Genomic DNA, 14,011 nt, shown 5'->3' with positions numbered 1-14,011 from the left:
AAACAAATAGCAGGGGGCTGAAGTAAAAATGTTATAGTTCAGATCTCTAGGAAATAAAAGGCTTTAAATTATGACACCCAATGAGGTGGCAAGCCCTCATGGGTTCAAAATAAATCAGTTGTCATATTTACTTGACTAGGGGCCTGAAAGGAGAGCAACAAATGTTACAGTTGAATCTTTTATCCAAGGATGATGATTGATAAATTATTAAAGCACTATCCTCTTAGGTACAACTTCCTTCTTGAGTAGGTATTTAAATATTACAATAGTTTCATAAATTGATATTGTCTATCAGCCAATACTTTAAACAGCCTATTTTATCTTATCATTTCTATGTAAACATCAACATGTTCTAGCTCTATACACCCGCTGGAAAAACAGGTGCCAAGAAACTGTTTTAGAAAACTAAGTAGTCAGTACCTCCAGAAATATTAGGAGAAAAGCTTTTGGCTCTAAAAACTGTGAACCTCTCATTTTACAAACTATGTAAAGAGATTCTTCCCCATTCTCCCAATAATGTGAGTAAATATAAATTTAGAAACAGCAAATAATGAAAGTAAACACATAAAAAACAACAAAGATAAATATTTCTTAGGCAGTGTCAAGCCTCATGGACCACAACACAACGTAGAGCCACAGATCAGCAAATCAACTTTCTATAACTGCTGCTGCATCCTTTTGATTTCATTACATTCACTCAATATACAAAGCAGCTCATCAAAGATTCCCTCACCATGATGGAAAAAGGTAAAGGTAAAGGTAGGCATGGGAGCCTTCAACACGTTATTATTCTGCCACAGAACTGGATATCACAGACTCAGGTATTCTTTTCTAGACTTTTTCTAACTTTTGTTCTTATGCTGACTTCCCATATAAGTGCAAAGGTTAATTATGAAAATCTACAATTGCATATTTTCAAAACTTTTGTTTGGAGCAGGGGAGAGAAGAACCTCATAAAAGCTTTCTATTATGGCATCCCCATTCATTTCTCATAACAGGAATTGGGATGGGAGGTAGGGACAAACTGCCTTCAAGCCTTAATGCCTGTTTAACTCACACAGAGTGTTAAATTAATATTTCGGCCACAAAGTTATTAAACTACAGCTTCTATCATTTAGGCTGTGAGTTCAACTGAATGTAATCTATAGACACCCTGTCCCCCATTTCCAGGCTTGTGTTCCTATAAATAAACTGCTGTTCACACCCACTCTTTAACCTCGCCACTCTTGCCTTTCCTACCAGCTGCAATCTTTCTTCTCTTTGCTTCTTTTTCAAATTTTCAGTCTCACTACATATGCTTTTTTTTTTTAAGCATCAGACTCACTAGATTGGTTCCAAAATAGGATTAGAAACAGAGAGAGAATAGAAAGAAATCTCCTTTCCTGGCCTGACATACACAGTCATTTCTTACTACACTCTCCATCCTCATTCACCAACTGTTAAAGTGTTAAAATTCAACCACTAACCTATGGTTACTCAATCATAATTCCCTTCAGCTTTCTGTAATACATTGTTAATAATTGGTTCATCAAGGTTACTGTCTTTTATTATGAAGATGCTTCAGGCACTTGGCAATAAGTCCATATTCTGACAATAAGTTTCTATAGAGCAAAAGCCCTGAGAATTGTAATGTGTTCGTTCACTCCTTTTATTTCAAATGCAGTGCAAGATTGCCAATAATTCTCAGAATTGTCATCTCAGTGAGAGACTGGGAAATCAGCACTCACTCCCCAACTCTCTTTCCTTCAGTCCTCTCTCTCCAGACCAGTCCAGCTAACTGTCTTGCCTCTTTCTATCCCTGCTGCACTGATTACACAGAATTAAGAAAGCAGAAAAGACAGTGGTGACTATATCAAACAGAATTTTCTAACACTCAAGTCACCAAATCCAGAAAACTTTACACATTAAGAATACAAATGACTCTATCAACTCTCTGGTTTTCTGGCTCTCAATATAGATAGGAGGGGAGTCCAAGAAAGGAGAAATGAAGATGAAGGGTATAGCAGAGAGAGTGAGAAAGAGAAGAAAGGACCCAAAAGAGACCAAATCAGAAAACCAAATCAGCAGAGCTAGATGTTAAAAAAAAAGTAGTTTAAAATAATGCTTTGCCCAGGGACCTTAAAGGATTGCCAAAGGCTAGCAGACTTACATGGTCAGCGAGATTTGTGGAGGAGCCTGAAAGTTCTTCATGATCTGACTTGGAGCTGCCGTCTCTTTCATCAATGACGAGGTCGATGGGCATTTTCCCCTTCAAACAGCTAATGTATCGGTGGCAGAAGTTATCGCACAGTTCGTGGACCTAGAACGAAGGTCATGGTTGGAGGGTTCAGCTCATGTTGTTGTTTTGTTTTGTTTCATTTTTACAAAGGACAAATACCAGGTTGCAAGCTTACATTTGGAAAGAGCAACAGTGTGATGTCTTCCAAACTAACTCTAATTAAAGGTTGTAATAGTTGAAGGCAAGGAAACAATAGAGCAATTGTTGCAGCAGATATTATTCTCCAGAGACTTCTCTGAGCAACAAGTTAAAATAGAGAGACAGAAAGAAATAGGACTGGAAATAACTGGGTTCAGACTGGGAGTCCAGGGAATTAAATCTGATTTGACAATAATATCAAAACATTACAACATTGGAGCTGGGGAGAGCATTAACATTTGTAATTCTATAAGCTAGAAGTTTTCTATGTTTCCAGGAGAAAGTAATTGACCTGCAGAACAATGTGAAGACACCCAGCGAGGATGATTCACTCTGCCTGTACCTAATGCAAACCCTGGGCCGAGGGTGAGCTGAGCTAATAAAGACACAAGCAGGCTGAGTGTCCGGTAACACAAATGGTTTGCTGCATTTCAAAATAATCCTGAATGCCTGGCGGGGAATACTGGGGAGGAGGAGACTACTTTAAAGGCAAGGCTGTCCTGATTCACCCATCCTCTGAGCCCCTGTGTTGAGAAGCCAGTTGAAGGATGGACATGGTTACATGCTCAAAATCTCCAGGTGCTCAATCCCTCATACCAGAGGTTTGTTAAAAGCATCCCAACTCAACTAGGAGCGGGAAGTGGTTTCATGAACATGGGGAGTGTTATTTCCGGCTTACCTTTTCTAACTCCAAAAGATGAAACCTTAGTACTTGTATTGCTTGTATCATCTGAAAGAAAAGTTCAGGGAATGGAGTTAGACCTCTGTGACTTGGAGGTCCTGTCTTGGGGTTGGGGGTGGTGTGAGGATGGATGGTGGTGAGAAAATTGGGCTGGGGAGAAGAAACGGGCAGGTGGCCAGGGAAAACCTACACATCAAGAAATAGTCAGAAAAATCAAGTGATTACTGATAGTCTCTGCCTCATTGGCCACGGGGTAGGAATCTGACTCAACCTGAGCACAGGCATTAATATCTTTCCCCCTGATGTTCGCTGTGCTATTTGTAAGGACTGCTTTCCTCGGGCCAGGCCTTTTTTCTCTTCTCAGTCCTCTTTAAGCATCCCCTCCCTCGACCTCAGGACAAATTAAAAAAAAAAAAAAAAGTCGCTTCTCTGGATAGAAAAAGCTTTTTAGAAAGAGCACACCCAGCGAAATTCTTCCTCACTAAAGAAGGAAATACTCAAGATGAATGCTGAGGCTGGGCCTTTGAAAGCGGATTTAAGTACTTTTAATATTGAAATCGTGCAAATTAGCAAAAGAATCGCACCTAAAAGTGGCCTGCGCTGGTCTGCCCCTCATCGCCCTCCAGCCCCCACCCTCAGCCCGCCCTCAGCCTTGCCAGCGGTTACATCCTTCGGGTGAGCTGCCCGGGGCTCGCCGCCTGCCCCGCAAACAGAGGAAATAACTCACTTCTCGCTCTTTACTCCTGGGGCCGAGACCTGGGAAACATCCCCCGCTCGCGCTCTCGGCGCCTTGTCTCCCCTTTCGGCCTCCCTGGGCTTCGCTCCCCACCAAGTCCCTCCTGCCCCTCGCTCGCCAGCTCCCAGGCAGGGGCTCTAAGCTTCTCCCTTCTTCCCTCTCTCCCTAGAGCTCCAAAAGAGGGTTCTGTCCGAACTCTCCACAGCGCCGGCAGAAAGTGGGTGCTTCTGGGCATGGGAGAGGGCAAAGGCTGGGGAAAAAACAAGGAACAGAGAGCCTTACCAAATTGTCCAGCTCTGGATTTGAGGAAAAAAGTGGCTTTTCGGCGCGAACCTGTAAGAAACAGAGAAAGTCAGCTTGAACAACCACCCCATTTAAAAGAAGAAAACTGAAACGTGAGAGTGGGGACGGTGGAGGGGCAATGGCGGAGAAGAGGAAAGGGACTTTGGCAAAATACAAGAAACAAAGTGGTGCCTTAAATTAGTGGGGTCGCTGAAGAAGAATCAGGGCATTCTGGTCCGGGCCCCATTAAGGGAGACCTAGTACAACTAAGCTGTAGCCGGGAATTCAGGGCCGTTCGCAGGGCCCCGAATAGCCCCTTATCCAGCCGTCCAAGAGGCTGTGGCTTTCCACTGCTGCCTGGGACCACTCGGAGAGGCGCCCAGCTTCCTTGCCTCCCGGGCACTCCCGGGTCCCTCACAGTCCCTCTCCTCAATTCTTGTTCAAGTAGCTGGAGGCGGGGGGGGGGAAAGGCCAAGCCCCAGATTAGGAGCAGGTCAACTTTAATTCGAGGGTCGAATCCCTGTATTCCTGCTGGGGGGAAAAACAAACACCCATATTTATCTCCGCTTCCAATTCGCCCCCAGGCTTAGGGATGGGGAGGAGGTGTAGAGAGTGGACTGGGCCAGAGAAACAGATCGGGTATCCCTGGCCTTTCCTCCTTTCAAGTAAAGCTCCGAGGAAAGGGGAGGGGTAGTGAGGGACTGCCAGAAGATGAGTGGATTAAGAAGGTTGGACCTGCTTGGCGAAGACCGCGATGTCCTCGTTGAAGGAGTCGGAGGAGCAGACGTCTCCGCCGGCCACTCCAGGTTCCCGGGGAGTGCAGGTCGCCAGCTCGCACTTCTCAAAGACCAGAGCTAACAGAGGAAACAACGGGTGCCTAACGGGCAGCGCCACGCAGAGACACACACACAGAGACGGGGTGCAGAGGGGAAGGAGCAAGAACTGTAATCAACAAGTTTGGAGGGTGTGGAGTCCTTCTTTAATACAACAGGCACGCATCACACTTTACAACCCTTCCTCAGTCAGCCGAGCCTGATTCAGAAACAGAAAGGGAAAAGGGCCTGGCCCTTTCCCGCAGTTTAGAGGTCTCTCATATCTGGCCAGAGCCCCCGGCCACTGCAGCCCGACAAATAAAAACAGCCTCAGTTGGAACGTAATGAAACATCCGGGACGCTCAGTCTGGAGCCCGGAGTCGATTCTGATCCACTCCCCACAGTATCGAGGACGCCGAACCAACCCCTGAGACTCAGCCCTGACCTCCCAAGAAAGAAACACTGCTTGAAATAAAAAAATTGTTCTAACTCTGCATTTTAATGGGCATTTCAGATGAGGCCAAAGGCTTCATTCACCTACATACACACCGCAGTGACACTTCCTAAATGCAAGAGAATGCTCTTCTAATCTCTCCACCCTCTTGCTTTATAAACTTGTTTGCTCCACTTCTAGTAAAACCCTAGTGTGGAGGCCAAAATAATAGGAAGGTTACACTCTGGAGAGCTTCCTTCCAAAGACCACATTTCTCCCAGCTTTGCAGCAGACAAAAATAAATAAATCGTGTTTTAAAACTTGTAAGTGTGCGTGCGCGTATGCCCTTTGTGTTCCTCCAGGCGGCTTAGCCACACTTCGGGATGCTGGCGGCCTCTGGCTTGGGGCTCAGTTGCTGTTTACCCACTGTCCCCTCCCCTCGGCAACCCGTCGCTTTGCCCACCTACCCTCAGCCGGAAGCCCGTGTGGTACAGGTTAGGATCGTGCATCCCACCCCTCGCCAAGTGCTCTCAGAATATAAAATGATTTCCAGCCATCTTCCTTACTCCCACTAAGAGCTGCCCCAAGCAAGCAACAGTCCCTTCCACCTCGCTGCACTTCAAGGTCTGCCCCTTTTATTTACAGAGAATTAAGAAGTGGGTGATTAGGACTTCCTGGCCGACAGAAGCAGCCCTGATCCCAGCTCAAGCTGCTTTTAGCGACTCCCAGACCCTCAGTAGGAAACAGAAGAGAAAAAAATAAAAAAGAAAAAAACCCAAAGTTGCTCCTCATCGGCAGGAAACTTTCTCCTTCGTCAAGGCCTCTGTTAGGGGGCCTGAAACGACCGGCCCTGCATCCGTTGGCTAGGAATCCTGTCCTCCGGGAGAAGGCCCCGGCAAGATTCTGGGGACTCAGTCACTCCGAGCTATGCGGTCCGGAGTGGCCGGCCTGTGAGAGTGGAGGAGGCTAGATCTTCGGGTCTTTGACTCCAGGGGCAGAAAAACAGGCCCCCTCCAGGGTCCTTTCCTAAGGCAAGCGGCGCCCGCCCCCCACCATGCAGAAATAACTCCCCACTTAGTGGTCCACCCTCCCACCCCCACAGAGACAAACACACACTCTCACTCACACTCACACACAGTAAGCTGGGTCCGGGGGGGTCGGTTTACCCATAGATCGCGTCCTTGTCCCGCTTCAAGGCGTCGTTGACAGCGGATCCCATGCTGGCCGGCATGACATTGGGGTGTGGGGCGTGAGCGCCGTAGTGCTGTGTGGCGTGGAGCGGCGGCCCGTGGTTCAGGTGGTGAACCGGGGGGATCGGCCGCGGCGCGTGAGGGTCTCCGTACATGGAAGCGGGAACCCCTACTCCGTCCATCCCGCCGTAATGGGGCAGCTCATCGTACTGTCAGAACCCGGGAAGGGGGAGGAGGCGCAGGAGGTGAGGGAGAACAGAGGAGGAGGGTGGAAAGGGAAAAAGAGCAGGGAGAAGAGGGTGAACAGAAAGGAGGGGAAGGGATAAAGATGAGAAAGAGAGGGAGAGAGGTAAGAGAGAGAGAAGATAGGAGAAGAGGGAGGGAGGGAGGAAGAGAGAGAGAATAAAAATAAAAACAAAGTCAGAAAAGAGAAAAGTACCGAGCACAAGTTGAGCACACAGAAATCAAACCAGCCAAAACAACGAAGTTGAAAGTTGTGGGGAAAAATGTTATTCAATTTAAAAATGAAAAAGCATGAACCGAGAGCAACGTTTAGAGAAGGAAGGGGAGGCGGCGAGGCCGGGGATTTGAGGGGGAGCCGGGAGGCCCCGCTGCCGCCGGAGGCAACAGAACCGTAGCGAGCCAACGGAGGGAGAAGTGGAGTTAGTGTGAGGAGGAAGCCCCGGATCCCACCCTTAACCCCCCTTCGCCTCCTCCAGAGGATCCAATAAATCAAAAGGCGAAATGAAACAAAATAAAGAGAAGAAAAACACTAATAATCAGCAAGAGAACGCCGAGGACGAGGAAAGACCAGGGCCAGTGCCTCCCCGGGGGCAGGGAGCGGAGGGTGGGGGGGAATAACGTGAAAGTTACCAGAAACATTATTTAGCAGCGGATTCCCTGCGTCCTTGTCAATTTCAGAGACAAAACAAGCAGCCCAGGCTAGTAGTCTAGGCGGCGGCGCAGCGGCTGCGGCAGCGCGGCCCCAGCGGCGGCCCCGGCGGCGGCTCCTACGCAGCCTGTGCCCGCCCCGAGCCGCGCGAGCAGCGGCGGCAGCGGCGCAGCAGCGGCAGCAGGAGAACCAGGGGAATCTCGCTGCTGGGGTAAAAGCTGGAGCGAGGCGAAAGCGTGTAACAATTGCACACGCACACACACACCACTCACACGCACTCGCCGCCCGCCCGCTCGCACAGCGCTGGAACACGCGCGCCCAGACACGCACACACGCACGCACACACACTCGCACACACGCAGAGGCACGGGGGGGAAAGAAGCCGATGAATAATTTTGCTATTTTTTAAAATACTGGCCGCCATCATCAAGCAGCGAGCAGCAGCAGAAGCGTTGAAGGGAGAGGAGGCATCGGGACAGGCCCCTCTTAGAGAGGATTTATATCTAGGTAAGTGTTGGAGATTTAAACCTACCCTTTGCGCCATCAGTCTGCGCTCCAATAAACTCCTGGATGTGTCGTATATTTAATATCCCAGTCCGGATAAGAAAGTGATCTAGGCTGAAGATTCCTTTTTTTTTTTTTCCAAACCAAAGAGATTTCTCCCAATTCTCCAATATGTTATTTTTTAGGGGGGGAAAAGCCCAGGCAAGATAACGAAGAGTTTTTTTTTTTTTTTCTGTGATATTTCTTCTTTTTCTCTTTTTTCCTCTTCTTCCTCCTCCTCCTGATCTTCCTCCTCCTCCTCCACCTCCTCCTCCTCCCCCCTCCCCTCCTCCTCCTTTTCGGTCCTCCTTTCCCCCTCTTTCTCTTCTCTTCCCCTCAGTTGGAAAAAAAAAAAAAAAGAAAAGAAAAAGAAGAAAAAGAAGAAAAAAATTGTCAAGCCCCCGAACTGAAGGTTACGAGCAGCCCGTCAGCAGCCCACATGTAACCGAACTGTCGTGTTTCATGGCTTTTTGCCACTCCAGCTGTCAATCAAAGCCCGGAATGTCAAGGTAGTGAATGAATGATGGTTGATGATGATGAAGAGGAGGAATCTTTCAGACCCGTTTTTTTTCTTCCAGTAAAACTCCGCGAGGGGTTTCTGCTTCTTGAATTTTTTCCTCCCCCCTCCCCCCTTTTTTAGCTTTGCCCCCGCGGTATCGATAATATGATCCTCTCTCTTTAAAGTATTGTTCAAAGAAAGCAGGGAGAAAAATCAAGAAAAAAAATATGAATAGTTTGCAAAAATTGGACTTCCTCCCCCCCCTTTCCTGGTAGGTATTTTGTCTCTCCCTCTCTCTCTTTCTCGCTCGCTCGCTCGCTCTCACTCGCGCTCGCTCTCTCGCGCTCGCTCTCTCTCGCTCTCTTTCTCTCTCTGGGAGATGAGTGAGTGTCAGTAGGTGTTGGCAGGTTGGCTGCTGCCTGGCTTATTGAAGAGCCTCAGTTTGGCGGCGCGGGTCGGCGGCGGGAGAACGAAATGACGGAACCCGGAAGTCGTGGTGGCCATAGCCCGTCGTACGGCGGAGACACATCCCGGGAGTGGGGAGCGGGAGCGAGGAGGAGCGCGCCGCGCAGAGCCTCTGATATGCAACGAGTGCGATCGGACAGCCCCGGCTAGGGGGGCGGGGGAGGCGGAGGGCGGAGGGGGAGGGGAGGCTCGGGCAGGGCGGACCCGAGCAAATCAGCGAGCCTGCTCCTCCGCGGGGATGGGGGGCGGCTGGGGGAGGAAGGGGAGAGAGAGTGTGTGTGTGTGTGTGTGTGTGTGTGTGTGTGTGTGCGTGCGCGCGTGAGTGTGTTGTGCGCGCGCGCGCGAACAGGGAGAGAGGGAGAAGGGGAGAGAGAGAGAAGAGGACAGGGAGAGCGCAGAGAGGAAAACTGCAGAAAACCACAGGGAAAGTACGGTACCGCCTCAGATCTTTTCATTTTTTTAAAAAAACTTACTTCTAGTTCATTTTCCCATCACTCCCGGCTCCTGCCTAAGTGGGTCGTGTCGGGCACGTTTGGCATGGCGCTCTCGCTTTTGTTCTTTTTAATTCCGCGGCCTCCCTCTCCTCTGCCCGCCGATTACAGCACCCCGAAGGCTTCCTACTAAGGTCCAAGGGCAGCAAGCTCTGCAGACCGTACCACTGCCGGGTTAAATTTTTTATTAAGTGGCACTTTCTTTTCTGCGCAGATCCAGCAGCCTTGTCAATACTCATTTTTTCCAGAACCAGAAGAGACCAGCTTAACTCACAGCACACTCCGTCCAAGCGGCGAGGACAAGGGGCCACCCCGAGAGTCTTTGGGGGCCGCGGGGGAATGGGGAGGGAGGAAGTGAGGAGAGAGTCATTTGGGTCCGATGTAGCCAAGGGCGTGTGTGTGTGTGTGTGTGTGTGTGTGCGCGCGCGCGCGCGCGCGCGACTAGTGTGCGTCTCCAAAGTAGATCTCACTCAGAGCTGAAAAGCACAGGAGGAAAAGACCGAGAGAGAAAAAGAGGGGGAGAAAGAAGTTGCCGGGCCAGGAGGAGTGGCCGGCGCTCAAAGCCCAGCTTTGTTGTGGTCGCCCGAGGCGCAGCGGCGGTAACGCTTGCTAATGGCTGTGTTAATTACACAGGGGCGATTTCGCTGGGTCAGGGACCAGGGACCAGCTCCGTCAGAACTTTTCACTCCACACCATAAGGGTGGAAACTAGTGGCTGGTGCCTCGTCCTACTTGGCCGTAGCTGCACCAGGCTTTACCACTGCGCGGCTGGTTTCCCGGCGGCCGCGCGTCACTCAAGCCGAGCCCTGAGCTGGGGGCGGAGCCACGGTCACCCCGCGCGCGCCGCGCAGCCCCGCAGCCCCGCAGCCCCGCCGCCCCGCCGCCGCTCGGCCCCGGTGGCGCGGCCCGGCCGGGACAGGAGCTGGAAGCGCGCCCTCTCCCCAACTTCTCGCTCTCGCTCTCCCAGTCCCTGGCCTAGAGAGTGGAAAGCGGACTGTTGTTCTCCAACAGCCGCATCCCTCTTCAACTTTGAACCCATCTGGGAAGGAGAGAGTAGAATGTCTTCCGCGCGCCGCGTCTCTCCGACTTTCCCGCTGAGGGTGGGTGGGGTGGGGGAGGTTGATTAGAGAGAATAAAGTACTCTGTGTGTGTGTGTGTGTGTGTGTGTGTGTGTGTGTGTGTGTGCGCGCGCGCGCGGGCGCGCAGTAGCGAGCGCGTGTGTGTCTGTGAGAAAGCCAGAGAGAGCGCGGGGAGGAGGGCTGGTGGGAGGGCTTTTTTTTTGGCCCCCATTCCATCTTCCCTGCTTCACTGTAAGCTTTCGAGCAACACAAACTAGGCTAAGATTGCAGCCTGCGGAGACTCCAAGCAGAGTCGGAGAAATTTGGCCTCGTTTTAATAGGGCTGAGGAATGAACTCCGGAGGTCAATAAAGCCCTCCAAAAATGATGAATGATTGAGCACCTGTGATGATGATAGTGATTACCAGAGCAATTAAACAGTTTGATTAAATGAGCCATCATAACAATGATGTCTGCGGGAAATCGGCCCTCACATATAAAGAAAGATAGTGCGAAGGGGCTGGCAGAGGCGCGGATAGCGCGACGCCGGGGAGAGGGGCTGCGGACCGCGAGGTTTCTGCCCGTTGGCCCGAGCAGGGACAGCCAAGCTCACGGAGCTTCAGGGAGGAGAGTGTAACCCAGGTTTTCAGCCACTGTTTTTGCCCGGCTTCAAGCCTGCTAGAGCCGACGGGTAGGAAATCTGAAGGTTGGGGGGAGGGTACTTCCTCCACCTCCTCTTTTTTTTCTAGAAGAACTCCAAGAGTAAAAGTATCCTCCTTATTTCTTGCTGAGTTGCTCGTCGACATTTAAGAGAAGGTGAGTAAAAAAGAAAAGAAGATGCAAGAGAAAAGAAAAAGTTGGTCTCCAGAATTTTATTTCAATCGACAGTTACGCGACTTCAGTTTAGCCGGGACGCGGAGGTTGAGAGGGCGGCGGGGTCGGGAGGGGAAAAAACGACAATCTGCTCTCGCTGCGGAGAGTTTTCGACTTTGCAAAGCTGTTGATGTTGGTGGGTCCAAGTTCTCGGTGCAGCGCCGCTGGCTGAGAAGTTTACACTCAGTTTTTCCTCTTCTAATTATTCTTAAATTTAAGAATTTAAATTTATCGTCGATAATAGGATTATTGTTGTTTCAACTGTCTTGTTCAGTAAGTGCCAGTTGCGTTTCTTTTTAAAAGAAACTCCTCAGTGTCCTTGATAAATCTTTTTTTTGGGGGGGTGGGAGGGGGTAAAAATCAACTTCACACCGAACCTTTGCCTTGCAGAGTTTAAACATTCAACATTGCTACCTCTGTTTTTCTACCGCTTCTGTTTTTATAGTGATATTGTAAGGTGAGTTATCATCCCTATAACTTTAATTTAGAAAAACTTGGTCGCATTTTTAGAAAAATGTTCTGTCCCTGGCAGTGCAACTGAGTAAAACAATTCAGACAGATTGGTGATTTCTATATTTTCTTTTCCTTCCCCCCACTTTTTTTTTCTTTCTTTCTTTCTTTCTTTTTTTCTTTTTTTTTGAGACGGATTCCTGCCCTGTTGCCCAGGCTGGAGTGTAATGGCGGGATCTCGGCTCACTACAGCTCCCGCCTCCCGGGTTCAAGCGATCCTCCTGCCTCAGCCTCCCTAGTAGCTGGGATTACAGGCGCGCGCCACCACGCTCGGCTAATTTTTTATATCTTTAGTAGAGACGGAGACGGTGTTTCACCATGTTGGCCAGACTGGTCTCGAACTCCTGACCTCCTGATCCACCGGCTTCGGCCTCCCAAAGTGATGGGATTACAGGCGTGAGCTACCGCGCCCAGCCGATTTCTATATTTTCAAACAATTGTAAGCTAATAATGAGTTGATTCTCCGGTGATAATCTTGGATTTTACAAAAAAAGACAAATTTAAACTCTATTTTCGTGTGTTTTCATCTTTCCAGAGATGCAGAAGGCGTTTTTAACCTTAATGCCTTTCTTCCTCTCTCTCTCTCTCTCTCTCTCATATTCTTAACTTCCTTTGCATTTTATTGAATACATTAAAGCAAACAACAGGGACAATATGGTTAGGTGTAGGAGGGAGAGAGAAATATGACATTTTAAGATATTGTCAAAAAGTCATATTTAACTTCAACGACTTTTAGTTAAAAAAGTGTAAGAGTGTTAAAACTGCATTCCTACTGGAGGAAATCCATGTCTTTTTAAAATTTGCCAATTGTCTCACGGGAGAACCCAGAATTTCTTGCAGTGAAAGAGATCTTACTTACCTAGTTGCATGTCATTTATGAAACTGTTAGTTTAAAATAGCAATTCTAGTGTAGTGGATTACACACTAGGAGATCAAGTTAGAGTCGACTCAAGGTATCGGTTCTTGGTCAGTTTGATGAATTTAAAGGACTATTGCCTTTAATCAGCAACTTGCAGGTGTTTTATTAATAGAGCTGAAAAGGCTCATCTAACATTTAAGAATTTCCTGGTTTCCCCCGTCCCCAATTTTCCAGTCCAATAGAAGCGATTCCAAAGGAGTAGTGTGCCCGCACTTTCTGATTTCTAGTCTGGTGGCATTTTGCTAATGCCCTATTGTCAGCTTTGGCACTCCCACCCAGGCTTCCAGGCTCATCTGCTCTCCCACATTTGGGGTGAAAGGAAAGTAGGTGGGGCAGGCCTGGGAGACAGGCACGAAATGGGGGTCGCAGGAGGTGCCACACACCTCCGTCAACAGTCAGCTCCTTCTGCCCAGGCTGGAAATGGTTTTAACAGGCGGTAAAATTTCATCTTGCGGTGTCAAATTGGGGTCATTTTGGGGTTAGAGTTCTCAGTGTCCGAGAGGAGCTGTCCAGCTGCGTGGGGACTCATTAACTGCAAAAGATCTGTTTCAGTAAAAACAATTCAAAGACAATCAGAAGGCTAAAGACCCTCTACAAATCGCATTTTACAAGTGCCCCAGAACAAATATGGATGGTGAAACCGATTTCTTCAGAATCCCAAATCAGCTACTTAGCTCTAGAGTGGGGGTGGGGGTACTACATAAAAAAGAGGTGAAAAGGAGGGGACCTAGAGGGTGGGGAGGAATGGGAGGGGAAATCGGGCCTCTCAAATTTAAGAGTCTGTTTTAAATCACCTCTTTCTTATTGAGGCAACCCCAAGACTTCTAAAAACTGCTACTTTTCTCTTTTTCCTTTTCTTTTTTGAGCCAACATGAAATGCTATCATAGGTAACATTTAAGATTTAAAAGGAATAATTGAATTCCACTATAGTCCCTTAATTTGAAGGGCATTGGCTTTATGGGGAATGTTTAATTTGAACTGAGCATTTATGAACCCAGACTGTAGGTGAATTTGCCCACACTCCTTAAGGACCTTGTGTAGCTGTTTCTTTTTCTTTTCCTTGAAAGTTATAGATTCTCAGCACAGATAACTTCAAATTCCTCAGAACTGTGAAGTCCGAAGTGTTAATCTGTGTATTAAAATCACCAGGTTTAAATCCTTTTTGTCTTCTTACAACAGAACAATTGATGCCTTTCTAGAGAAGCAAATAA

At 48.6% G+C, this 14,011-nt stretch overlaps 1 protein-coding gene and 1 long non-coding RNA gene across 10 annotated transcripts in view; one reads left to right on the top strand and one right to left on the bottom strand.

Moving 5' to 3' along the window:
* MEIS2 (Meis homeobox 2) overlaps window positions 1-9,091 on the bottom strand; it is a 210,978-nt gene extending 201,887 nt beyond the window's left edge. For 4 of the 9 annotated variants that reach the window (XM_032261214.1, XM_032261211.1, XM_032261216.1 and 1 more), the window contains exons 1-6: window positions 7,976-9,091; window positions 6,528-6,760; window positions 4,852-4,993; window positions 4,117-4,167; window positions 3,096-3,146; window positions 2,150-2,299 (exon numbers count right to left, since the gene is read on the bottom strand). In XM_032261214.1, coding sequence (XP_032117105.1) covers window positions 2,150-2,299; window positions 3,096-3,146; window positions 4,117-4,167; window positions 4,852-4,993; window positions 6,528-6,760; window positions 7,976-7,987 — 639 coding nt within the window. In that variant the 5' untranslated portion in view covers window positions 7,988-9,091. Of the gene's footprint in view, window positions 1-2,149; window positions 2,300-3,095; window positions 3,147-4,116; window positions 4,168-4,851; window positions 4,994-6,527; window positions 6,761-7,424; window positions 7,919-7,975 lie in introns of those variants that run through there. The other 5 variants (XM_032261215.1, XM_032261212.1, XM_032261217.1 and 2 more) reach the window with 3 other exon arrangements.
* Window positions 7,861-8,596, top strand: LOC116538701. The gene is made up of 2 exons (XR_004263753.1): window positions 7,861-7,950; window positions 8,327-8,596. It is a non-coding gene; the product is annotated as an uncharacterized LOC116538701 (long non-coding RNA).
* Window positions 9,092-14,011: the final 4,920 nt, after the last annotated feature.

The sequence above is a fragment of the Sapajus apella genome, unplaced genomic scaffold (assembly GCF_009761245.1).
Source record: "Sapajus apella isolate SASKATOON/1434 unplaced genomic scaffold, GSC_monkey_1.0 scaffold122, whole genome shotgun sequence".
Taxonomy (NCBI): Eukaryota; Metazoa; Chordata; class Mammalia; order Primates; family Cebidae; genus Sapajus; species Sapajus apella.
The sequence above is the reverse complement of the archived record's forward strand: the minus strand, read 5'-3'. Positions and strand labels throughout refer to the sequence as shown.